Source organism: Gambusia affinis, linkage group LG01 (genome assembly GCF_019740435.1).
Source record: "Gambusia affinis linkage group LG01, SWU_Gaff_1.0, whole genome shotgun sequence".
NCBI lineage: Eukaryota > Metazoa > Chordata > Actinopteri > Cyprinodontiformes > Poeciliidae > Gambusia > Gambusia affinis.
The window spans coordinates 23,238,018-23,264,021 of record NC_057868.1 but is presented as its reverse complement, the minus strand read 5'-3'; the positions used below and the strand labels follow the sequence as shown (position 1 = coordinate 23,264,021).

The 26,004-nt window shown below is 40.7% G+C and overlaps 2 protein-coding genes across 3 annotated transcripts in view; one reads left to right on the top strand and one right to left on the bottom strand.

Moving 5' to 3' along the window:
* The first annotated feature begins 371 nt into the window (after positions 1-371).
* Positions 372-18,873, top strand: LOC122836966. The gene is made up of 11 exons (XM_044126986.1): positions 372-1,034; positions 13,253-13,355; positions 14,154-14,300; positions 15,337-15,423; positions 16,538-16,625; positions 16,703-16,839; positions 16,931-17,077; positions 17,395-17,481; positions 17,726-17,801; positions 17,945-18,021; positions 18,466-18,873. Exons 1-11 carry the CDS (start codon positions 940-942, stop codon positions 18,595-18,597), a joined length of 1,176 nt encoding a protein of 391 aa, XP_043982921.1. The 5' UTR covers positions 372-939; the 3' UTR covers positions 18,598-18,873.
* A 65-nt stretch (positions 18,874-18,938) lies between these two features.
* Positions 18,939-26,004, bottom strand: part of arhgef19 (Rho guanine nucleotide exchange factor (GEF) 19) — a 28,157-nt gene continuing 21,091 nt past the window's right edge. For both annotated transcript variants that reach the window (XM_044126972.1, XM_044126980.1), the window contains exons 9-16: positions 25,177-25,306; positions 24,924-24,998; positions 24,744-24,833; positions 24,479-24,642; positions 23,547-23,705; positions 23,375-23,454; positions 23,180-23,284; positions 18,939-22,357 (exon numbers count right to left, since the gene is read on the bottom strand). In XM_044126972.1, the coding sequence (XP_043982907.1) occupies positions 22,203-22,357; positions 23,180-23,284; positions 23,375-23,454; positions 23,547-23,705; positions 24,479-24,642; positions 24,744-24,833; positions 24,924-24,998; positions 25,177-25,306 (958 nt within the window). In that variant the 3' untranslated portion in view covers positions 18,939-22,202. The remainder of the gene's footprint in view (positions 22,358-23,179; positions 23,285-23,374; positions 23,455-23,546; positions 23,706-24,478; positions 24,643-24,743; positions 24,834-24,923; positions 24,999-25,176; positions 25,307-26,004) is intronic.

Here is a 26,004-nt window from a genome sequence, read left to right as displayed (position 1 = left end):
TCTGATGGAGGAATGTATTATTTGTGAAACTGCAGTAGTTACTGAAAATGGCACCTTGTGTTTAATTGTGAAACCTCCCAATTGGGCAATGCAAATTATTTTTGTTTGGTCTTTTTCATGGGGAAACATGCATTTTGCCAGGAGACCTAATTTCCAACAGAGGTTGAGACTTCATTTGTGTCCTTCCACAGACTGTATACAAACTCTCTCATCGTCCTCCAACCGGGAAGATTGCCACCATCCTGCGCCTCACAGCTGTTGCAGCTTGTTTTGACTGTAGCGCTTTACCTTGCTGTGTCATAACTCGCAATTATCTCAGTCGACAAGCCACATTCAGGGTGGAAATCAGAAAACATGGGGTGAGCGTGACCGCATATCTTTCCCAACAGGAAGTTTGCTTTGTCATCCATCTGCTTCTCGGAAAAGGCATCAATGAACTCATGTTGTCAACAAGAAGAGGTGTAAGAGCTTTTCCGTCTTTCGTTTAGTCAGTGTGTCTCAGCGACATCACAAACAGCTTTTATTTCTCACAGCAGCGGATCCCCAGCATGTGCAGAGTCAAATAAGCAAAGTGAGGAAACAGCTCAGTCCTCTGCCGCCTCTCAACAGGAAGGAACAGCTTCTGAAATGTGACTTGCCAAAGCCTTACCACCTTTTATCTTCAGTACCTCTTTAAGAGCCACGACATCTTTTGTTCTAAGGAGTCTACGGAAATATGCTCTGCATGCTGCTACAAAGGGGGAACTAGTGCTCATTCTCCTTATGCCGCCCCTCCTCTTCTGAAGAACAAGATCCCCTTCAAAACCCAACCTCCCCTAACCTCTCTACTTTCCACGTTGTCTGCTTGGTTTTATTTTGCCACAAACTGCTCGGATGAGTGCAGGTGGTTCTCAGTGTGCTTGTTGAGACAGGACGGAGAGCGTAAGGTCCTTGCTGGTCATGGGATGCTGCAGCGTGACTCAGAGGCATACGGGAGTGGACGAAGTGGGTCCAGATGAAATTGAACTGTTGGAACTCTCTGGAGACAATTTGGGGTAAGATGTGCGCAACTTGTTTTGGGCTTAGGGATGTTAGTTGGTCAGGAATATTAAGAAGAGCAAAAAAGAGCTGCAAGGATTAAAGGGAGCGCATCGTCTGAAATGTGAATTTGACAGACAAATGTTATCATTTTAAGCTTACACTTTTAAACACAACTTTGTAAGTTCTGGAAGAGGAAGTATGGCAGTGTATGAAGTGAAACAGGCCACCACCTCTGTATTGTCAGGTTGTTAAAATGTAAACACAATGTAGGAGCTCCTTCATGTTTCAAAGCTGCACCATGTTCTGCAAGGCCATGTTCAGACTGTGTGGTGTCTTCAAAGGTTTAAAAGTATTTACAGCTACTTGAAGCTATAATGATGTAAGAAATTTGTCTGATTTCTTTCTGCAATAACTTTGGCCAGTTTGCATTAAAAAATGAATCAGAATCTTTAATGTGCTTTTTTTTTTTTCCTTTTTACAAAAACACAAAAACTTTAAGATTCTGGTAAGTTGGCAGTTTCAGTTTTGAATGCCACTTGTGTCAAGTCATTTCCTTTCAATTTTCATGTTCCTGTTGATAACATCAAACAGCAAAATCTTTAAAGCTAAATAATATTGGATGTCATGAGACGAGGAAGTTAAACCATCGGTTTAAGTTCAAGAGGATATTATTATGTTTGAGAACTTCAAATATTTGTTGCAAAATTGTTTTGAAACACCTGGATTAGAATCCTGCAGTCAGATAATTTTCAGTTTTTTACAGACAGAAAAAGGATTAAAATGTTCACTTTCTGTGACATCACAGAACTGTTTGAACATCTCAAACAGTTCTTTTCAATCCACCAATCCTTTTTAAGGTTTGCTATAAGCCATGCGGGGGGAAAAACAAACATGTGTAAGAAAGTGCTCTTATCAGACAAGATCAAAACGAAACTTTGTGGGCTAGTTGCAAAGCAATAGCTGTGATCGAAAACTAACCATAAATATAACGTCCCCAAAGAGAAACGGGGTGGCGGGGACATCATGCTGTGAAAAAGCCTTTCTTTAAGGAACAGGGAAGGAAAATGTTTGGAGAAAAACTATTAGAAGCTGCAAAATATTTGAGATAGGGGTGCATCAAAGCACATTTATGAGCTACAATGGTCCAGTCAAAGTCCAGGCCAACATCCAACTGAGAACTTGAAAACATAGAACCCTGCTCTATGTGACTCTCGCTCCAACACTAATGAATTTGAGTTATTTCACAACAAAATATTGTACAATAGCACCATACTATTCTGTATTTTCTGTATGTGTAAAAATGACGACGTTCCTCAAAAGACTAAACACAGAAAAACACCACACGTTCCCGACTTTTATTAGTAAACAATTTTGAAAATCACGACTCATGTTCGTTCCCTTTAACAGTTACGTGCTTCTTTATGTGAAGTATAATACACACAACTTTGCAAAATATGAAAAAGCTCAAGAAGTATTAGTACATTTGCAAAACTATTCACAGTGCCAGGATGTGTTTCAAGTCAGAAAGCTTGGTGGTTCTGTGGTGATGGATAAACAGTTGCGTCAGGCTGATGCTATCAGCATCGATATGATATTTTAACCACTAGGCAGGCAGCGAGAATAATGACACAGACAAACTTAAGCACTCCTGTTCCCCCAGATCAAACTTGTGAAGCCGGTGAGGCGACACTGATATGATTAGCAGATTACTGCCAGACAAGAGCGTGGAGAGGTTTAATACAAAGTAAAGGGCTGGACAAATCCTCCATCAGTCTGAGGCAGCAGGGATTACCAGGAAGCTAATCGCAAACAGGAACTGCAGCTTCTTATGGGTTGTTTAATTAATGCTACTTAAAGCAACTGGTCATTCAAGAATACAACATAAACCCAGATGGGTCTTTTAGGAGGAAATGTCTGACTTGCAAAAAAAAAAAGAAAAGAAAAATACAATCCTTGAAGTGAATTATCTCATCAGTCAAATCCACAGCATCTGACAACATTACGTAGTGATCACCAGGCTGAGCTGGTTTTGCAGTTGCACAGAAAAGTTGTACATTTCCTTCAGAGTAGTGATGTATTTTATCATGCGTGAAAAAATAGAACATTTCCTTCGAAATGTAATACTTCAATCATGCTCACTATGATTATGCATTTATTGAGTAATGTGGTCACAAAAGCAACCAACATGAATACTAACTAAAAATTTGCTCTCTTTCCTTGCATTAGAATGTGTTTGTGGTAATGAAAATTGACAAAAAAGGAAGTGGTGTATATATATATATATATATATATATATATATATATATATATATGTATGTATGTCAACACCAATGAAAGTTTTTCAGGGCATTTCCTCCTGAGACTACTGAAACTTTTCAGATTAGCCGCAAAAACGGGAATTTATTAGACATGCCACTTTAGGACATTGATAGGCTACATTAAAACCGTGTTAATGTATCAAGACGTCATCAGTATTACTAAATGTGAGTTTCAAAAAATACCCATGAGTTCCATATCAGCAATACTTTCTAACCAGGTCGCTATTTTATCACATTCAGGGTTTCACACATTAATCATTATTTAAGTTTGAAATCTTAAATTAATAATGGTTTATTTTTGAAGCTTTCAGAGTTCCTAAATCAGCAAAAGAAGATCATTCATTTTAAATATGCGGTGCTTGATGTTAAAAACATGACATATTGCAAATTCTCACTGTCACTGCCATGGGACAGAAACGTGTACATTTGACCAGATATAATCGGATCCAAAAGTCTGTCAAAAACTGATGCTAAAGTTCTGGGAGAACTCGACAAACTGGGCTTGGAGCAACCGCCACATGCACATGTAATGTGTAATCTTGCTTTCCTAAGTATGCAAAGAGTATAGTGGTGGAGAGCTGCTTCCTGGCAACGTATGACTCAAAAACAAAAGTCAAGCATTGGAAACATTTAAATTATGACCAGTGTTACAACAGCGTCACAGAGGATGTGTTTCGTGGCATTAAAAAAAAATGTTGCACATCTATTTTAAATTCTTTTAAGTACAGAGTCCTTAAAGATAGAACACTGCTGGGATGATAAAATCAGCCTCTCTCCTATCATCATCAGACAGTTCTGCAATGCAGTGGTTGAGTCTGGTGACATTCTACGTCTCAGCGAGACGCAGAATGTCTAATCTACAACTTTAGTTGTAGATTAGACAACCAGCTCATAAATGTGCTAGTTATCTACAACTCTAGTTGTAGATAAGAGGGCCCTGGGGAAGGTAGCGAAGGGAGCCGAAAGGATCATTGGATCTGAAAGAGGTCGTTCTGTTCAGGATCTGTTTCAGACACTTCAGGAGCAGAACTCTCTGAGACTTCTCTCTTCACCCCCATGAGCTTTTCAACAATTGCCAGCATTATGTCATGGGAGGACATTTTCTTCATCTGGGACAGGATAATCCATGATGAAGGGACTATCCTGACTATCCTGATGATAGTCCCTATCAGACAGGGAAAGTAAACACACACACACACACGTGCACACCCACACACACACACCCACACATACACACACACAGGCATAAGGACAATTTAAAAAGACAAGCTAAGCTAACAGTCATGTTTTTCAACTGTGAGATGAAGTCAGAGTACCTTGAGTGTTATTAAATGCGAGTTCATATAGTTTGCGTGAAGACTGCATGAAGTTTGCATGCATGCAAACTTCATGCAGAAAGACTGGAGGGTGGGATTTGAACCTACGACCCTCTTTCTGCAAGGCAACAGTGCTGCCAACTGTGGAAGGAGTTAGGGTGAGAAAAAAAGATATTTTCTTAAGGGAGGGTTGTGGTACTTGCAGTAAAGTGTGAACACTATTTGCAGTGTGATACGGTTAAGCTTTAAAATGCAGAAATAGTCAGAGTCAGATACCAGTTGACACATGTTGTGTATGACTGCTGTACACTGGTCGGATAGCACTAGCGGAGGAGTACAACCAATCCATCTGGGTTGCACATGTGGCACACAGGCCATTTTAATGGAATAGTCGAGGTAAATTGATACTGTTTTGTGTTTATTAATACTGTTTTGTGTTTCGTTGTGTGTGTTATTTACTAGTGGTGTCGCAGTTTGACGTGGTTGCGGAGGGGGGTGAATATCACTCCGCCGTTGCTAGGTAACGAAGGTTGTGGAACGGAAGTGGATGTGTTCTTTTTTTTTTCTGTTCTAACGGCTGTTAAAAAAAACGATACCGCTAACCGTTACTTTGTAACAATCATTAAATTAAAATGTTGCGGACTCAATCTCCATCTCTCTTTTGATTGTTTGCCACCGTTACATTTTTGGCGAGCCAGCCCCAGGAGGAGTTCAGCTAAAAGTAACTAATCCAAACGAGACGAACCGAAGACGGAGGAGAGACTACCGATGGAGCAGCTTCAAGACGAAGTGAGCAGAACGCTGCTAATGTTAGCGAAGTCAGAGCTAATTTTAGTTTGTAAACACCTCAAGAGTGATGAACCTTCAGGAGGGTTTACTGGCCAAACTCGGCGTTCCCTCATCAGACTAGCAGAGACAACACTGGACAATATCGGAAATTAGGAAGAATCTGAATCGTTTCAACAGTTTCTCCAGAATTTAATCACCTTAATGGAATCTTGGACGTTGGATGATCCCAGAACACCAGAACAGACACAAGCTGACGAAGGTGAATTAAACTCACTAAAAGCCAAGTACAGGGAATTCCAGGAAGAACATAACAAAGCCCGACAGCGTATAGAGGAGGAAATTGGGGTTTTAGAGAAGAAACTGAGCATGACAGTGCATATGGAGGAGACTGAACCACACTGTGCTCCATCACCTCACATACCAGAAGTGACCCTCAGGCGGGAGTTTCGGATTTGTGGGCAGATTGGAGAAGCTGGTCAGAGGGATAAATTGTCCTATACGAGCCTGATCAACCAAATTGAATCTGGGCAGAGGAAAGGATATTCAGAGACTGAGATCCTGGAAGCAGTCATACGGGCCATAAGCCCAGGGCTTCACCTGAGAGAGATGCTGGAAATCAAAAGAGGACTGACACTGTCCACTCTGAAAATTATCCTAAAAAGCCATTTTAAAGTGGACTCTTCCTCTGACCTCCTTCATCAGCTGATGAACATCTCACAAGATCCAAAAGAATCTGCACAGAATTTCTTATTTAGAGCTATAGAACTGAAAGAAAAAATGCTCTGGAAATCAAAAGAAGAGGATGAAAGCGAACAATTCAGCCCAGAACTGATACAAAGAAAATTTCTGCGTTCCATAGATACAGGACTGCTAAGCGATGCAGTAAAATTCCAACTAAAACCTTACCTGACTAATCCTGCAGTATCAGATGAGGTCCTAATTGAGCGGGTGAGCGAAGCTGCAAACTTAGAGCAAGAAAGACAAAAAAAACTGAGAAAAAGTGCAGTGAGTAGGTTCCCAAAAATAAATGAACTGAGAGCTGAAGGAGGCATACATGAGTTTCAACCTCCTTCCATGGAAGAAGCTGCAACCAGAGGTGAGATAGGGGACACAGTAATGACCAAGGATGTACTGAGAGGGGCCAAGAAAAATCGAAACACAGAACAGGAAGCAGGAACAACTAAACTCATCGAAGGACTGAAGGCTGAAATGTTAGAACTAAAGAAACTGGTGTTGGAAACAGTGGAGATTACTAAGAAACATCAGACAGAGAGAGCTACCACATGCAGCTACAGCAGACCCAGAGGTTGCCCAGCCTGTCTAGAAGCACAGTCAGGGGAGATGTGCACTCACTGTTATAAGTGTGGTCAAGGAGGACACCTTGCCAGAGGCTGCCGTCAGAACAGGGGACAGCAGGGAAACGGGACAGGGCTGCTGGGCCGGGACCCTCAGTAGCCCCACACAAAACACTCAGTCCCACCACAAACAAACCAGGCTCCCATACAGAACTTTCATCTACCCCAACAGCTCACTACATGAATCCACGGAGCAGACAGAAACTTCTGAACCTCATAGGTAAGAGATGCATTGTTCATTGTTGGATGGATGCCACGCCAGTAGAAGCATTATGGGACACTGGTGCTCAGGCATGTCTCATTAATGAAGAATGGAGACAATTACACTTACCACACCAGCGAGTTAGACCTCTGAATGAACTACTGGAGGTGGATACACTTATTGGGCTTGCAGCAAATCAGACACAAATTCCTTTTCTGGGCTGGGTGGAAGTGGAATTTAGACTGGGTAAAGATTCCCTCTCAGCAGAACCCCTGTTGGTACCAGTACTTGTGTCAAGTGACTCCAGTGTGGCACAACAGCCAATAATTGGCTACAATGTTATAGAGGAAGTGCTAGGAGACAACACACTTAAACACCGGAAACCTGAAGTCATCCAAAATGTGTGTGAAGCCTTTGCTGTCACTGTCCAAACTGCACAGACAATTGTCAAACTAATTCAGACATCAGATAGTCAGGTTGATGTGGGTCTTGTGCACACAGGGAGAAGTCGAATCAAATTAGCAGCTGAACAAATCACCATCATCCATGTTAAAGTTAATACTGGAACTCAGTTCAGAGGAGAGGACCTTCTTTTTGTTCCCAGGGAGGACTCGGTGCTGCCAGAAGGTGTCAGTGTTGAGGAGGGTCTCATGACAGTTCCTACAGAAAGCTCAGGATTCATATCAATCCCAATTTCCAACACCAATAAGTATAATGTTACTCTACATCAGCGTGCAGTCCTGGGGCACCTAGAAGCAGTAAAGACAGCTTATACTGTAAATGCACAACAGTTGAACATCACTGTTGGTGAACAACAACAAGATGACCCTTCACCCAGAACAAAGCCAGCTGCAGCTCAGTCCCTGATTATCAACAGCAAAGCAGAAAAAGCCAACACAGTGGGATCCTCCAGTTGACCTCAGCCACTTAACGGAAAGCCAAAGACAGACTGTGAGACAGATACTGAGAGAAGAGTGTCATGCATTCGCCTATGATGAAGATGACATAGGTTTAATTCCTTCTTTGAAACTTCAAATCACTCTGCATGACACCACTCCAGTGAAGAAAACATATATGTCAGTTCCCAAGCCATTACATCAGGAAGTTAAAGAATACCTTCAAGATCTACTGAATAGAGGCTGGATAACTCAGTCACGTTCTCCATATGCATCACCAGTGGTGTGTGTGAGAAAGAAAGATGGGGGTCTGAGGTTGTGCTGTGACTACCGGGAATTAAACAAAAAATCTGTCCCTGACCGCCACCCTATTCCCCGAATCCAAGACATGCTTGATTCTCTAACTGGCAGCTCCTGGTTCTCTGTATTAGATCAGGGGAAGGCGTACCATCAAGGGTTTCTGGATGAAAAAAGTCAGCCCTTAACTGCTTTCATAACACCATGGGGTTTGTACCAGTGGATCAGAATCCCCTTCGGTTTGAGTGCTGCCCCAGCAGAGTTCCAAAGAAGTATGGAGGAATGTCTGATTGGTTTAAGGGATGTGATATGCCAGCCCTATCTGGATGACAACTTAGTTCACAGCCCAAGTTTTGAGGATCATCTCAACCACATGAGAACTGTGTTGCAAAGATACCAGAAGCATGGAGTGAAGCTGAGCCCAAAGAAATGTGAGGTGTTCAAAAGAAGAGTGAGATTTCTGGGACGTCTTGTCTCTGGTGAGGGCTACACGATGGATCCAGCAGAAGTGGCACCGGTTCAAGCTTTGAAGGAGAGAACCCCCAGAACTGTAGGAGATCTGAGAAAATGCTGGGATTTCTCTCCTATTATCGAACATATATACCAAACTTCTCCAGAATAGCTAAGCCCCTCTACCAGCTTCTGGCTAGTCCACCGGAAAATCAACCTGAAAATCCACCATCAGGAAGGCAAAAAGACAGACGGAACACCAACACTGCAAGAAATAAAGGTAACCTCCCATCAAACACTCCCATTCACTGGACACAGAACCATCAAGAGACAATAAACACACTTATTGACAAACTCACTGAGCCTCCCATCCTTGGGTATCCAGATCTCACCCAACCATTTATTCTGCATGTTGATGCTTCCCAGGAAGGGTTGGGAGCAGTTCTGTATCAGAGACAGAATAACAAAATGGTTGTCATCGGGTATGGATCTCGAACACTGACCCCACCTGAGAAAAATTATCACATGCATTCAGGAAAATTGGAATTTCTAGCACTCAAGTGGGCAATATGTGAAAGGTTTAGAGATTATTTGTACCATGCACCTCACTTCACTGTATATACAGATAATAACCCTCTGACCTACATTCTCACCACAGCCAAGTTGAATGCCACGGGTCACAGGTGGGTTGCCCAACTTGCAGATTTCAATTTCACCATTAAATATCGACCAGGAAAACACAATACAGACGCAGATGGCCTCTCTCGCATGCCACTGGATATAAATGACTTATTGCAGCAATGTACAGAAGAAGTGACTCAGGATGTGATTAGTGCTTCAATTCAGGGAGTGACTGTGCTTCAAGATGCCCCATCTGTCTGGATAACCACAGCTCACATCAACACACTGGACTTAGTAAGGGATGCTTCTTCACCTTCATTACCTGCCCCTCTAACACCAGAACAAATCAGAGAAAGTCAAAAGAAAGACCCTCTCATCAAGCAAGTCATGCATTATAAAAGCCAAGATCAATTCCCCCCCAGAGGAGTGGTGAAAACCGAGCCTGCAGATGTCAAAGTGCTCTTGAGGCAGTGGCGAAAACTGTATATCAGCGATGATGGGATCTTATACAGAAAAGCAGGAAATAAGTCTCAGCTAGTGTTGCCAAAAGAACATCATCTGTTAGTGTTTCAAGAATTACACAAAGAGATGGGTCATCTGGGGGTCGAAAGGACTCTGAATCTGATCCGAGACAGGTTTTATTGGGTCAGAATGCAGCAGGATACAGAACATTTTGTGACCCAAGTGTGAGTGTCTAAAGTCAAACGACCACAGAGAGCAGCCAGAGCACCACTGATGCCAATTGTGACAACACGTCCATTCGAACTGGTTTCAATTGATTTTCTGCATCTAGAGGCCTGTAAGCAAGGCTATGAGTATATTCTGGTTATAATGGATCACTACACTCGCTTTGCACAGGCCTACCCCACAAAAAACAAATCCGCAAAAACAGTTGTGGAAAAGCTATTTGATGACTTTGCCCTTCGCTTTGGCTTCCCGGAGAAAATCCACCATGACATGGGGAAGGAATTTGAAAACCAGTTGATGGCTCAACTGCAGAGGTGTTGTCACGTGCGAGGGTCCCACACTACCTGCTACCACCCACAGGGTAACGGACAAGTGGAGCGATTTAACAGAACCCTGCTGTCTATGCTCCGTACGCTCACAAGTGCCCAAAAGTCTGACTGGAAAAAGTCGTTATGTAAGATGGTGCACGCATATAATTGCACCCGCAGTGACACCACTGGCTTTGCTCCATACTATCTACTCTATGGGCGATCCCCACGTCTGCCGATAGATCTCCTGTTTAACATACAGCCAAATGAAACACAGCAAAGCTATGCTGAGTATGTCAAGGATTGGCAAAGCAGGATGCAGCAAGCCTACAAGATCGCAACCAAAACTGCCACCCGTGAATCGAACAGAGGAAAAAAAGGATATGACAAAAGAGTTTATGGAGCTGACCTGCAGCCGGGGGGGCGTGTGCTTGTACGCAACTTATCAGAGAGAGGAGGTCCTGGTAAGCTCAGATCCTTCTGGGAAGATAAAGTGCACATCATCATGAAAAGAAGAAGTGATATCAGCCCAGTATATGAAGTAGTACCAGAAGGAGGTGGCAAAAGACGTGTGCTGCATAGGAACCTCCTGCTCCCTTGTGACAGTCTGCCAATCGACAACCCAGAAATAGACTCAAAAATGACAAAAAGGACTAAAAAGACTAAGTCGAATACATCTCCATGTCATCTTTGTCAACGAGAAGAATCTTCAGACAGTGAGAGGGATGAGGAAATGGAGCTGGTGTGCCATTTTCCTCCTGCTCAGCACAGTGGTCACCGAGCTGTCAGCTTAAACCCAGATGCTGAACCATTTACACCAGACCTCCCTGACCAAGACAAGGCACCGAAAGTGAATGAATCTCAGGCTAATTGGATGGACAACATACTAGAAGAAGAAGATGGAGGCCAAGACATGGAGCTACACCAGGATCTTCCTGAGCCATCTGCAGAAACAGCTTCTGAGGAAGAAGAGGATGCAGCTGTTCCACCACCTGCATCCAGCTACCCAAAGAGAGAGCGTCGCCATCCGAGGATGCTGACCTATTGTGCTTTGGGTGAGCCAACCATGGTGGAATTAGACATTAAAGAACTACCTGTGAGTATGATTCCAACCTGTAAAGAACTTTGGCGACCCTGGGTAGTTCCAGGTGTTAAAATACAGAGTTAAAGACACACTGTATATAGGTTTGAGAACTACATTCAAAAGAAAAAGACTATACATGAATTCTCAAAAGACAGTGTATTGACTGTGCTTTCAAGACAAAAGACTGGTATCAGAAAAAAACTGTGGCTGAAAGTAAGGTTCTGTTACACTAGAGATGATCTGAACATATTTAGAAGTATTTGTAACTGGACATTTGTAATCTAGAGTGACAATATCCTCTGTTAGTGGTGGACACTATTACAATAATATGTAATGTATGTATGTAATGAATGTCATGTTAAGTACCTTACTTATAATATCACTTCCAGTAATAGGTATTTAAAAATGTCATAGGACATTTTTTTTTTAATGAGGGGGAGAGTGTGGCACACAGGCCATTTTAATGGAATAGTCGAGGTAAATTGATACTGTTTTGTGTTTATTAATACTGTTTTGTGTTTCGTTGTGTGTGTTATTTACTAGTGGTGTCGCAGTTTGACGTGGTTGCGGAGGGGGGTGAATATCACTCCGCCGTTGCTAGGTAACGAAGGTTGTGGAACGGAAGTGGATGTGTTCTTTTTTTTTTTCTGTTCTAACGGCTGTTAAAAAAAACGATACCGCTAACCGTTACTTTGTAACAATCATTAAATTAAAATGTTGCGGACTCAATCTCCATCTCTCTTTTGATTGTTTGCCACCGTTACACACACACACATAATGTCTGTCTATCTCCACAAGGATTTACTGTAAACCTAACCATTACCAGCACATGCATAACCCGAAACCTAACCTAAACTCAATTCACACCTTAGTTCTAAACCCTGTTGACTATTTGAAGCTAAATGTTTGATGGTTCTGTTATCATTGCCCCAATATCTTAGCAATTTCAAGAGTGCTGCATTCCTCTGAAAGACTTTTTACAATTTTGCACTTTTCATTGTCACTTAAATTTCGTTGTTGGCCCATTTTGCCTGAAGAAAAAAGGCTGCCTATTAGTTATGCACACTTGATATGGGTGTTGATCTCCTTTGGCCCATACTCCCTCATTAAACAAATACACATCAGCTGACATGTTTATACTCAATAAGCATTCAGGTTTATACAGCTCAGAGTTGTAAAATATGCATGAAATTATGATGTAGTCAAAACTAAAACTTGCTCGATAATTGTGCACACAGTGTACAGAAACTCAGCGTTTCAGCAGTTTTGCAGTTTTCTGGAAGTTTGCTCCAGATTAGAGAAGCAAAAACTAAGGTTTGCTAACCATGTAGAAACCTGCTACTTCTCCATGTCTGGATCCAGAAGACCAGACTATAAAAACCTTTTTCAACACACTGTGTCTGTTTAATCATTTTCACATTAACATGATCCAGGAGAAATCCTTCTGTATTCTGTGTAGTTTCCAGTGCAATGACAGGTTTGGTGTGTTCTAACTTCTACCAAACTAATCTACTCAACAGTCATTCTTATTGGAGGACAAAGCTACAAATTGCTGCAGGAATAGATGAGCAGCACGTCTGTCCCCCCTCTGATCTCTATAATCTGATTAGTCTAGGCTGGGGGGATGCAGACATGCTATTGGCATTAGGTTTTAATACTGTTCATCCTTATGTTATCTTCACATTGTTGACAAAGGCTGTTACTGGCTGAATAGAGCATATTTTTCAAGAAAAAAAACATTAGCAAATTCACAGTTCTGTTGCATTTCTGACACTTAAGAGCCACTATGAATTAGACATTCACACAGAGCACAAAGCAGCAGAGCCACAGTCATTTTACCTGCTGCAGCAAGTTCATCACTGACCGCTGACACACAATGTGTCATGTCTGCATGTGTGTGTGTTTTCAGAGTATGGAGTCTGAGCGAAAACAGAGTTCAGCTGTCGGTGAGGAACAGCAGAGATGAGCAGCAGCTGCCATGCACAGCCTCAGTGCGACACCTGGAGCAGGAGGTCAGAGTAAAGCCACAAACCCACTGCAGATTTGAAGTCTTTAAAATGAGAGTGCAGAGGAGGGTCAGTAAATATCAGGCAGACAAACGTTTTCCATTTTCCGACACTCGCACATGTATGATACACTCTCCAAGAAAACAAAGTAAAACAAATTTTTTATTCTTTTTCTTTTACCTAAGATTTAAAAAAATATAACTAGACATCAGTCACACACGTTATTTCCCTAACCCTCATTTTTGGTACTGAGCATACAGAGACCAATTGTCAAGAGTCCCTAAAAGTCTGCTGGAGTTTTCTTTGACTGCTTTCTCACTCATTTTGGGTCCAGACAAAATTGTGTTTATAGAACAGGTTAGTCATGATTCTTTAACAGTATTTTTTTTGTTTTTTGGTAACTTCTATTTTTAGTGACCCTGTGAAAAATTCTACAGTCATGTAGGCAAAAAAAACAAGGTTTTTTTTTTTATGTTGTTTTTTTGGTCATGGCCTCCTGCAGATCATGACACTCTGAGTGGAGAGCCATTCAACAACTGCCTCTGTGTGTAGACACAACACTGGTTCACTGCTTTCCTGCAGGACACTTTTCTGCTTGAAAAGGTCATAGTTCAGACAAACAAAAGCACTAATTTAAAGGTCAAATTCAAGGCTGAAAATGTGAGGGGGAGGGGGGAAGAGCCAAAGTGCAAAGAAAACTTTTTACGGTTTTCAGAAAGCTTTAAAGATGAGGATGTTTGTTCCCGTAATTCCGAAATAAAAAATAAAAGAGTGGTGTGCGCTCGTACTTTCTTGTGCCTGCAGGTGGTGCTGTGGGGCAGGACCAGAGATGAGCTCCACCACAGGATTTACTCTCAGCAGCCGATCAGGGGCTGGGAGGGCCAACCCGCTCATGTCTACGGAGAGGTCATCCACTCCTCTGTGGTGTCTCTCTACAACAACTATTCAGAGGTAAAATGGAGAAAATGTTAGGAAGGTACAGGAGATTTGTCAAATAAAATCACTTCTTTACAAAATATGTGCCTTTTGCTGGCCTCTTCTACACATATACTTTATTAGTAGTTTACACTCCTAATAAACTTGTGTTATTACAACAACAGTCTCATTTTTTCCTTTCTTTACCATCCTCCTCCCTGTGAGTGATGGCAAGTCACAGTAACTAGTCAGCATTCAGGCTAGTTTGACATATTTCCATTGGTTTTAGACTTTTGAGTAATTCTGGCCGTAGAAATAGCATCAACTTTCTTTTCGCAATTTCCTGATTAATCAGGATCAGTAATGGCAGTAATGGCATGTTTTCTTAACTTTTCCATTTTGAGGAGTGGTTAATAGAAATGAACCTCTGCGTCACATCACATTTATAACATAGCTAAACAGGAAGTAACTATTTAAAAGTTCCTGGACACTCTTAATCATACAATAAAAAAAAAAATCTTAATTTCATGTGATCTAAGCGTCAGTCAAGGGTTATAAAAGTTGTGGTGGGAGTGATTAATTAATAGAAAAATTGTTTCTTAATGTGGGATGTTTTTATGACATTGAGATTTAAAAAAAAAATTCAATGCAAATTCAAAAGCTACTTACTTTATTAACACCAAATTACGCGATTAAATGAAAATTGTGTAATTAAAAAAATTAAATGTTGTAAATGAACTTATTCAAAAAATTAGGGGGGGAAAAAAGAAAAATATGGTTTACTCCCATAATGTTGGAAGTAGATTATGCCACTGCAGTTAACGATAATTGTATCTAAGGCCTTTTCTACTTTCCTAGCAATTTGCTTGTTTACTGTTTGTTATTTTAATTAACAGATTTAGATACTAAATTTAAAGTTTTCTTCAGCTATTTATTAACAGTTATTATTAATAACTTATTTAGTTATTGTAGTGCAGTTACTTTATTGCTTGCCACTGAGGCAGAACATTTTGTCTCAATGGAACAACCAAGAACAGGAAGCTGATTGCTCCTCTGCTATGTGTGTTCACAGGAGCAAAGTGAACGCTTCTTGTTGTTGTTCCCTTTTCACCTTTTAATCCTCTCTCTGGATCACTCCCAAGAAGACTTCATTTACGAGGTACTATATTTCAATCTGTCAGGTTTTTTATCCATCCATTTAACTCACCATATTAGGCTGCGTTCACATCGCATTCTGAAGTGACCCGATTCCAATTTTTCCGGCGTAATGCAACCTGTATCTGATCTTTTCATGACAGTCTGAACAACACAAGTCAGATTTTTTTTCGAATGCGACCCAGGCCATTTGGATATCCGATACTATCCGATTCAAATGTGACCTAAAGTCCAGGTCAAAATTCATCCGATCTGAACGTCACTGATAATCGACAAACATCAATATTCTGCATCCTGATATGCGCAAGCAGGAAGAAAAACAACAACCATGGCGGACTGTGATGAAGATTAAGTTGTTAGTATGCTGGCTCTGGTCGGACAATAACTTCAAAATTGTAAGCTATCCTCCACCGTTAGCATCCATATTTACTTCCGCAAACACCGAGCACTTCTTCTTCCTCGTGGCGGTTGGCAAAACATTTAGCACGCTCTCTATGTGTGACGTTATTGCGCCCTCTACTGCGCATGCGGGACCCTTTAAGGTCGTTTGCAGTTCAAACTGGATATATCCATTTTCTGTTCACCCTTGTCCCTAATGGGGTCGGGAGGGTTGCTGGTGTCAATCTCCAGCTACGTTCTGGTCGAGAGGTGGGGTTCACCCTGGACAGGTCGCCAGTCTGTCGCAGGGCAACACAGAGACATACAAGACAAACAACCATTCACACACACACTCACACCTAGGGAGAATTTAGAGAGACCAATTAACCTGACAGTCATGTTTTTGGACTGTGGGAGGAAGCCGGAGAACCCGGAGAGAAACCACCATGCACAGGGAGAACATGCAAACTCCATGCAGAAAGACTCTGCACCGGGAATCAAACCCAGGACCTTCTTGCTGCAAGGCAACAGCTCTGCCAACTGCACCACTGTGTAGCCCTTGAACGTCCACAGCAAAAAATAAAATAAAATAAATAAATAAAATTGATTTGACAAAAAAATCAGAATTGGGTCACTTCAGGCTGCAGTGTGAATGCAACTTTAGTTTGCTGATGGATTGTACTAAATGCTGGCAGAGTAAAGTATGTCACTCAAAGGTTTTATGTTTTCTTAACTGGCAGGGTGTACTTCCTGTTTCTGGCCTGTCTGTTCAAGCCGTATCCCTGCAGCTGGATGTGTCACATCCAACACACATGTTTGAGATCACCAGTGAGTGGAAATTCTTAATGTCAGCGAAGATTTGGCACTTGGATGTAAATTCACCCAGTTCTGCCTTTCTTATCCAGGTGCAATGATGGACACCAAGGTGTTCACATGTGCCAGTGCAGGAGAGTCACAGAGATGGATTCAGCACATAGAAGACCGGAGATATGAGTCCATGATGCAACCCATGAGTCCCTCCCAGTGTGCTCTCTCTTATCTTGTAATGTTTTCACATCTGTTGCACATCTGGTTCCAGCTGTGAATGGCTGGACTGGCGCAGCTGATATCGCGCTTATGTCTTTGTTCACTAGCTGCCTTGTGATGAAAACTGGAAAAGAGAGGAGCTGAAGAAATATCTAATGCAGGCTCCTATATGGAACTGGGAGGGCTCACCCATTCACCACATGGGTCAGCCTGGACACATCTCCATTGTTCACATCATCAACACTCAAAGACAGGTAGTCGCGTTTTCTGATTTTATTTGCAGGACTGCTTTATAATCACACTCCCAACAGGATTAGTTTAATAGTAGAGCTTATTTTAACTGCAATGCGATGACGGCTCCCATGCTGTTGTGCACAATGTGACTAATCGTGTATCATACACGATGTTGAAAAATATTGAGAAGTCATTCATTTTACATCAACATCGGTTTTCATTTAGTTTCCAAGCAATATCATGGCAACAATGCAGTAAAATTGCAAGCTTGAGATCATTATAAAGTATGAAATATATTGTTTTAGGGTGTTTTTAATTGATAATTGTGATCTTGTAGGGTCTCCAAGAAAGACTGATGATTCTCTTTCCTCAAGATCTCCTGCTACTTTCTGTGGACAGTAAGCGGCTGCAAATAAAATATGAGGTACTGTATAATGACTCTGAGAGGAAAATCCATAATAACAGCTCCTGCACCATCATGAGACAGATTTGTGTGAAAATAATCATTACAGCATTCTTTCTTTTACAACACCAGTTTGGGGGAAAATCTTCCAAATCGAACCTGCTACATGTATTTTTCTTAAAATACATTTTCAAGAAATGTACAATAGTATAATTAATGAAATGCACAAATTCCTTCTTTGTGTTTTTCATATTGTCTGTAACAGGGCAGGTTGGCTAGACAGAGCATCAAAGCAGTGGAGCGCTCAGCACTTCCTGGACGCTTAGAGTTTGAACTAAGAGGTAAACGCGTCATGAAATGCTTTCCTGTTTTCCTTTTTTTTAAGAAGAAACATTCCCTTTTTTTGCTTTGACCATTTTGCCTAAATGGGGAAAAAGCAAATGCACTTACTGACTTTATGGAACGGCTATTTTTTTGGCTATAGGGGAGCTGCTGGAGACGCTGCAGGTCTCCTGCACCTGTGTGGAGGATTATCAGGCCTGGATTTTTCATCTGCAGCAGGTTAGACTCATTTATCTTAGATTAGATTAGCTGTATTTGTTACGTAATGTGAAATGTGTTGCGGTACCTGCAGCCAAAGATGGGGGAGGGAAGAAGAGAAAAACACAACGATAAGGGCAGAAGTTTCACACAGCACATAAATAATATTAAATAATAAAAAGATAACAACTATAAATTATACAAAGACAAGAACTTAAGAACCAATAAAAAGATAAGAACTCAAATTAAGGCTCAGAACTGAGCAAATCAGTGACTCTGTTGTTGTGTCACTTAACACATCCTTGCTGTCAAAATGTTTATTTCTTTACATTTCCAGCATTAAAGAAGGGTTAAAGGCAGAATGTTGTGTTAGAGAAATGCTATTCCTAACGTCTCTTTCTTATATTTTCCCAGGAATATTGACAGTTGACTTTGACCAAGTTGTTTTTCCTCTTCGATCCACAGCCAGACAGAGACAGCCACATTATTATGAGTCAGCCGCCTCCTCCCTTACTGCCAAAGCTGCAGAGGAACAGGAAGGAGTCCCAGGAGCCGATTTTAGCAGGCGACCAGTGTCACATCAACGGCAGGAGCTGACCTGCAGGTCTCAGGAAAATCTTTAAAACTGGACTGTTCAATACAAATCCAAATCAACTTTTAGATAAAGTATTTATTACTTGGATGTTTGCCAGGATAAGGGTGGAAAGTTCTTGTCCTAATTTAGATATAATTCACTGAGTTGATTATTTGTAAGTACCGGAAAAGAAAGTCTGGTCTATTTCATGTGTGAACAGACTGAAACCAGGTCATGACCTGGTTTAAGAGGAAGGACGGTAAATACATAGAGCAGAAAGCCAGGGCTGAAAATATTGTACATTTATGTATGTAGAACTTTACTAATAAACAGTTTTCAAATAAAGACTCACTTACTGAGCATTAAACCAGTATCAGTGTTTATCTGAGGGTTGAAACATTTACAGTAGTGTACAGAACTCCAGTGTATAATGGCATTATATTGACAATGGCATCAGGGTTAAAAACCAAAAGCACCGGTGGAAATGATTCAAATTCAAATGTCTCTGCATATAAATTACAGTCACACAAAGAAAACAAGCCAAGTTCTAACTCTTGATACACAACGCCATCTACAGTAAAATACATTTACACCAGAATCTGGGGGAACATAAATACAGATGTTACAACAGCAACAGTTTAAATTACAACAAACAACTATTTGACAGAAAGTCCGAAACATTTCATGTGCCACTGGAAAAGTGAATTATAGTGGTCCATAAACAGGTCTCAGCTCAGTCACACTGGGCTGCTCATCAAATAATGCTGACTGGAAGGAGCTACAGTGGAAAAACACTGACTTAAAGCCGGGTCAGAGGTCAGAGTGGAGCAGGTCTGTAGCGCATACATTTTTTTACTTAAGCATTTGTGAAAGTAAAATGTATATTTTTCACACGTAAATGGAATCAGTTTACAGCCAAACTTCATGAGCATAAATGTCGTATTATTTTAGGAATTCAAATAACTGGTTCATAATCCTAAGAAAGGTCCAGCAGAGTCAGCTCGACCAGGGAGTGAAATTGCAACATTTGTTACATTTTCAGCTGGTGTGATTTGCTTTCTCACTGTACTATCAAACAAAAACAAAAATCCTTTGAAAAAATATGTTCGCCTCCCGACCTGTGGTGGCACTGCATCATGAAATGCTGAAGGAAACAACACTGAGCGCAACTCCCTTCTTCACACAATGTAAACAAAATCACATCAGAGTTTAGCGGTTGCAGGATTTATCTTGAGTCTTTGGTAAATGACCACAAACCATTTCTTCTGGTGGTGCTAGACTCACATGATTGCTTTCGTTGTATTTACCCAGAATGCTCTATGCTATAGTCCATTCCTGCTTTTGGATCCGTTTCCAGTCCACTTGCATTCACATGTACTTGAGCTGCACCAGAGTCCACTTCAGCTGAACTGAGACCGAGATTTTTAGGCAGATCTGTGTTTGATTTTTTTGTCTGCAACAGTTTGATTGCGCATTCCCACCTCCCCAACTGGATGTTCTAGACAGACTAGAGTTTGATTAACAAGGACTGAACAGGGAATGCTCCCTAAATCCCTACAAGGATTGGCCCACTGGTAAAAAGTGCATGCAATGCTTATACTACATATCCCACAATGCTCTTCTGGTCCATTGGCGGACGAGTCAGGCCCCACTTACTTTAAAAAACGTACTTTAAACTTCAGTGGTTAGGTTGTTGGTATATCAGGTGTTTTTCAGTCCTGGTCCTCAAGGCACAATGACCTGCATGTTTCCCTGCTTCAGTGCACAGGATTTCAATTGATCCCTGATTAACAGGCTTTTGCTGAATTGTAATCATCTGAAAGGGATGTGCTGAAGGGAAACAAACAGGTCAGGGTGCCTCGAGGACCAGGGTTGGGAAACGCTGCTGTATATAATGACATAGGGTGTCAAGACACTTAAACGGGCAGTTTAATCAGTTCTTGGCCAAATCATGAAAATCCCTAAAGTGATATGGCATTTATGCAGGTGAGTGTATGTCAAGGTTTAAGTGGAGCTGAATGTGTTTGTACACTTTTCATAGCAAACACTTTATTTTCCTTATATACAGGAAACAAATATAAAAAGGTCGACTGTAACAACCGTTTTCTGGTCTGTTCACAAATTCTTAAAAAACAGCAAATACCCCACAGGAGGAGGTCTTTTTGTCAGTAGTAAACAGTGCATCATCATTATTTGGTTTTTTATTTTCAGCACTGAAAATTTGGCAACAATTTACAACAGAAGGATAAAGTGTTTGAAACTTACTAAAAAAAACAACAGCAAAAAAAAAACAAAACACCTGCTCGCGTTTTTCAGAAATACATCCGCCTCAGGACTCAACTAAATTATAGATTTTGATGGAACAGTTTGAACAGAAAATTATTGCCTTCCGCACAGGGAGATGCATTGTCTCAGGGTTCATGTTTTGTAAATAGAAAAACAGAAGTTTGCAAAATAACTCGGGCCAAAACATATTTCCTTTGGTTCCAGTTGAAAGGAGTCAGACTTTCTTGTAGTGTTTTATGGGACCTCGAACAGTCGCTCACTAAAAAACATTTCTTTACTAGTTTAACTCAAGAGGCGATGAAAACTAAAATCAAGGGATGAAACAGTATTTTCTGGATGTAACAGAAAATGTATATATATATATAACACAATTGTTAAACTGTTTTACATACAAGTGGGAATGTTTACTAGGTGAATTAGTTCTTTATCTGGGATATTTTCTTTGTTTGGGTCATTGCTGGATTTTTTCCGTTTCCTCAAAACATAAATTCCAAAGATTTGGCAGGAGCCAGTTTTGTAGTCCTGCCCAGTTAATCACAGAAAACTCAACTGTTTTTTAGTTGACTTTTGTTTTTCTTTAACAGCTATGCAGAGTAATAAAATACGTTTTTTTCTACACTTTGATGAATTTGAAACTACTGTAAAAGGTAAGACAGGCCTTCATCACCTGCTCATTCATTTATGATCGGTGAAAGAGTCCAGTCAAATATGGCTCTCTGGTATGAAAGCCTAAAAAGAGGTGACTTAAGCATTTCCCGCTGTCTCAGTGTTGGTTTAATGGTTTCAAATACAGAAACTCTCCTGAGAAATCAATTTATCTGCTGTTCCGCTCAGGATTTGGTTGTATGCAGAAGACAGAGCAGAGTTTTAAGGCCTTGTGAGGAGAAGAAGCGATGCCTAAAGCTTGTGTCCTGAGGCATTGCAGCAGCAAATATCTGATGACTTAAGTCGATCCTGTGTGCCTTCCAAAGCTCACATGACTGCATGGGACGATCTGAAGATACATCCAGCCAGAGAAATTGCAGACAATTTTGTTTCTGGGTTAAATCCTTGTTTCAAAGTTTCTTCACTCTATACCGAACTGAAATAGTCGTAACCATGTTTTCATAAAAAATAAATAATTTGAGCTTTAAATTGTTAATGCAGCCATTTTCTATTACAGACTTACACAGGGGAAAAGTTTGAGATGAAAATGTAAAATAAAATTTAATATTTTTGCTGTCTTTTTAACGTGTTAGAGGCAAAAATAAGTCTTATTTCAGCACCTGCTGACTGTAGGAATTCCAGCCATCCATCTTAAATGAAAACGATCATCTGGATCGCAGCTTTGCGGTAAAAGCTCTCAGTCCTCCCCTTTCAGTTTCTCTGTGACACATTTGATGCGGATGTTTTCTCTGAGGTTGCGGAGGCGAGCGCTCCGACTTGTGATTTCCTCCACGTAGGTTTTGGGGAACCAGCCCCGCTCCCCATCCGACAGCCTGATGCCCTCCACCCAGCCTGCAGAGACACATCAGCGTCTACACATCAAGCGTCCATTTTGGACACACAATGCTTTCGCTAATATCCACGAGGAAGTTGGATTGCAGTTCATGTCTTACCCTTTAGACCTTTACACATGTTTCTTCACGTTATTGCTACAAACATTATTTTTTTTAGGTGTTAGACCAAAAAAAGCCATACATAAATGTGAAGTGGCTTTCAAAAGTGTGGCCTGATAAAACAGCTCAAAGTCTGTTACATAGGACAAAGATAATCTCTCTATATTAGTCTTGCCACAGATTCTGTATTTGATATAAGTCTGGACGTTCTAATAGATAAACATGTTTTGATCTAAAGCGTGGCACTACATCATAGCTTGGTCTCAAACTTATTTGCAGCATCTAAAAGGTTTTCTTTGTCCTCCCATTAATTCTGACATACTTTGATACGCCGCGTTTCAAATTGCTGTGTTTATTTTCCAGCATTTTTGCATGCAGACTAATAAGTTCAATTCTGGTGTTATTTACAACAATTGTTATTAATTAGGTGATTTTGGAAAGAATTTTGTTCCACAGGAATTTTTTAGGGGTATCAGAATGACAGTGAATGCACACAACACTTTTCACATGCAAAGGTGAAAAAATGTTGAAATCGTGTCGTTTTTTAAACCAATTTACACCTTACCGCTGTTTTCTGCTGGGTTATGTTAGTATGATTTTTTTAAAATCCCTTACAGGTGACAAAATGTCACATTTTGTCGCCTTTTTCACGTGACAACATGTGAAACAAAATTCAAGCGCTACAAGCACTTTTTCAAGGCACTATGTTTAAAACTCTTACCATCACATGTAATGGTTTTAGCATGAAGAATATCAGCTTTTTCCAAAGTTAACTCATCATGCTCTTGGGCTTGATAGCTTTTAATGCACTGCACCTGGGATATATCTGCAATAAAACACATAAAAATAATAAGAAAAAAAAAACATGTCAGTGCAGACACATTGATATGCTGCACACATAAACGTCTCTACTTACCATCATTTTCACTGGCCTGCTCAATGTCTTCAAACGGATCAGATGGAAACATTGCTGTGATCCATCTCTGCTTACCACTCCTTGGCAGACAGAACCAATAGGAACAGTTAACTTAAAGTAGCCCTTAGTGGAGATGATGAGAGAAAGTTTCTTTTTTTTATTTTTGACTTACTCTGTGTGTGACTTGAGAAGGATCTGATGTTTGAGCTGCTGGCCTTCACACAGCTGCAGATGGAAGATGAATCCTGAGATTCCCTGCAGCTTCTGGCTGAGATCCTTCACTTTCAGCTCTCCAATCTTAGCGTGCACAAATACCATGAACTTCCATGTGCTGTAACACAAACAGATGAGGTTTCGCAATTGATATCTGAGCCTAATGCTTTACTTTAATACTAATTATTATTATTATTATTATTATTATTATTATTATTATTATTATTATTATTATTATTATTATTATTATTATTATTATTATTATTATGTGTAATTATAATTCCAGTGCAGTAACCTAAAACACAGTTTATTAAAAATGACTTTTATTTATACATCCTGCTGCAGAATTTTTGATTTTGATGTGGCGTGGAATGAAAATGAGTTTGACACCCCGGATTTAGGATCTTTTAAGTAACTTTTTGCTACAATGACTGCAAATGAACCCTGCCTATTTGTGTTTTTTGTTGTTGTTTGTTTTATTATTTTTAGGGAAAATGATTAGATTTAGTTTAAAAAGTCTCAGATTTGAAATAAAACAAGCATAAAGTACAAATGTATATCTATCTATCTATCTATCTATCTATCTATCTCCATATATATATATATATATATGCAGTGCATATGTATTTCTGAAATACAAATCATGAGAAAATAAACATGAAACCAGGTGATACATGACAAGTTAAAACACCGGCAGTCTCCCTTCTTTGTATTTATTCATTTCGGGGACAACAGACATTTGCCTCCTTTGGGAAATGTAACAAACAAATCCTTGCTGTTATACATTAGCTAAAAACTATAAAAGCAACATGTTTTGAAGAAACATGGGACATGATCTTCGCACTAAACAGGCAGTCAAATTAAAGTTTAACACCACATGGTGCCGCTTACTCCTTCCTCCTGGACAGCAGCAGGCAGTCGTTAAACAAGTGGAGGTACACCGGCTTGGTGGGCAGCTTGAGTTTTGATCCCGAAATGCTCATCATCTGGGTGTCCACTTCCAGGAGTTCACCGTGCTTCACCAACCAGCGGGACTGGGAGATGAGAGGAAAGATCTGCAGAGGAAGAAAACCAGACTCAGAATGGGTCGGCTACTTGGGTAAATCGAGCTCAAAGCTGCTAAAAGCAACAAGAAAAATCCACAAAAGTAACGTACTTTGCCCTCAAAGTTGATTTTCTTGTTGAGGTGGATGAGTTCCTCCATCCTCTTCATAGACTGCACGCTGGAATTACACTCTTTGATGATCTAAGGAGGCACACGCCAACAATGTTATTACTGCTACACCTCATCCATGATGATGCCGGTCTTCTGGTCATTAGAGCTGACGGTCACCACCTTTTTTAGCTCGTTGAAAGCCTTTGTGGCCGTGTCCTCATCTCTGGAGCCCGGTGTTGTCCTCTTTAAGATGTTCTGAAAAGTGAAGATGGTGTAAGAAGGCAAGCCCTAAGGTAAACTGGACTTCTGCTTCACAAAGTTGGACGGAAAGAACATGGTTTCCGCTAAAATATCACTCAGTCTAAAAATTACCCCGTTTACACAGTGTTTCGAGGGTGAACAGGATCCCTAGTGTGAAAGCTCAAAGTCGTACCTCCACCAACATTTTGAGTCGTGTGATCCTCTGAAACGGGAGGATTAAAAAGGAGGTCAGGGGCAGCCTTTGGCAGATGGGGTCCTCCTCCAGGCGAGCCAGGATGCCAGGGAAGCGAGGGTTGTCCTGCCTGAGAGGGCATTTACAAATGAAACTCTGAATGATTTTTTTGGTGAATCAAAATTCCAGCTGTCTTTACTCCTGAGAGAGAGAGAGGAAAAAAAAGTTTAACTCAGCCAAGAAAAGCCGCCTACAAGTTAAGTCATGCAGGGGAAAAATTACACCTGAATAGAAGCAGGATAAAGTTGGACTTTTCAACACCAGAGGACATTAATCCTCTCACTCTCACAGAATGGGGTTCTTGAGGCGTCTTCAGGTTTCTAATTGCATGTGCATAGTAATCAGGGTTGTGTTGTTTCATTTGATTGGTTCAAACAGCTTGAATCGCAAGTCTCTGTCACAATTATTATGTTGTTATGAATCTGAAAGCTTGAGAACAACACATTAAAGCCTCTAAGACACCCGAAAGTGTTGGCAACTTGCCACAAGATGGCACCCAGAATGCTGTGACGTTCCCATTCCTACAACTACAAGAGAAAACTAAATATGCATGCTGCCAGAGGAATTACAAGATGAAACCGTTGATAAAGGAAAACCAGAAAAACAATCCTGCGTGGAGTTTGCCACAAAGCAAACCTGGAGAGGGAGGAACTCTGGCCAGATGAGACCAAAGCTCCTCTTTTTGTTACGATATAATGAAAGTTATGTGGGACACCATCCCCACCATGAATCAAGGGTGATGCAGCATTATCTTGTGAGAGTACATTT

Bases quoted from the DNA above. Each gene is read 5' to 3' on its own strand.
- LOC122836966 (XM_044126986.1), top strand. From the start codon at position 940: ATGGGATGCTGCAGCGTGACTCAGAGGCATACGGGAGTGGACGAAGTG. The intron at 13,356-14,153 runs GTCAGAGTAAAG...TTGTGCCTGCAG, and splicing joins TGCGACACCTGGAGCAGGAG to GTGGTGCTGTGGGGCAGGAC. The intron at 17,078-17,394 runs GTAGTCGCGTTT...GTGATCTTGTAG, and splicing joins TCATCAACACTCAAAGACAG to GGTCTCCAAGAAAGACTGAT.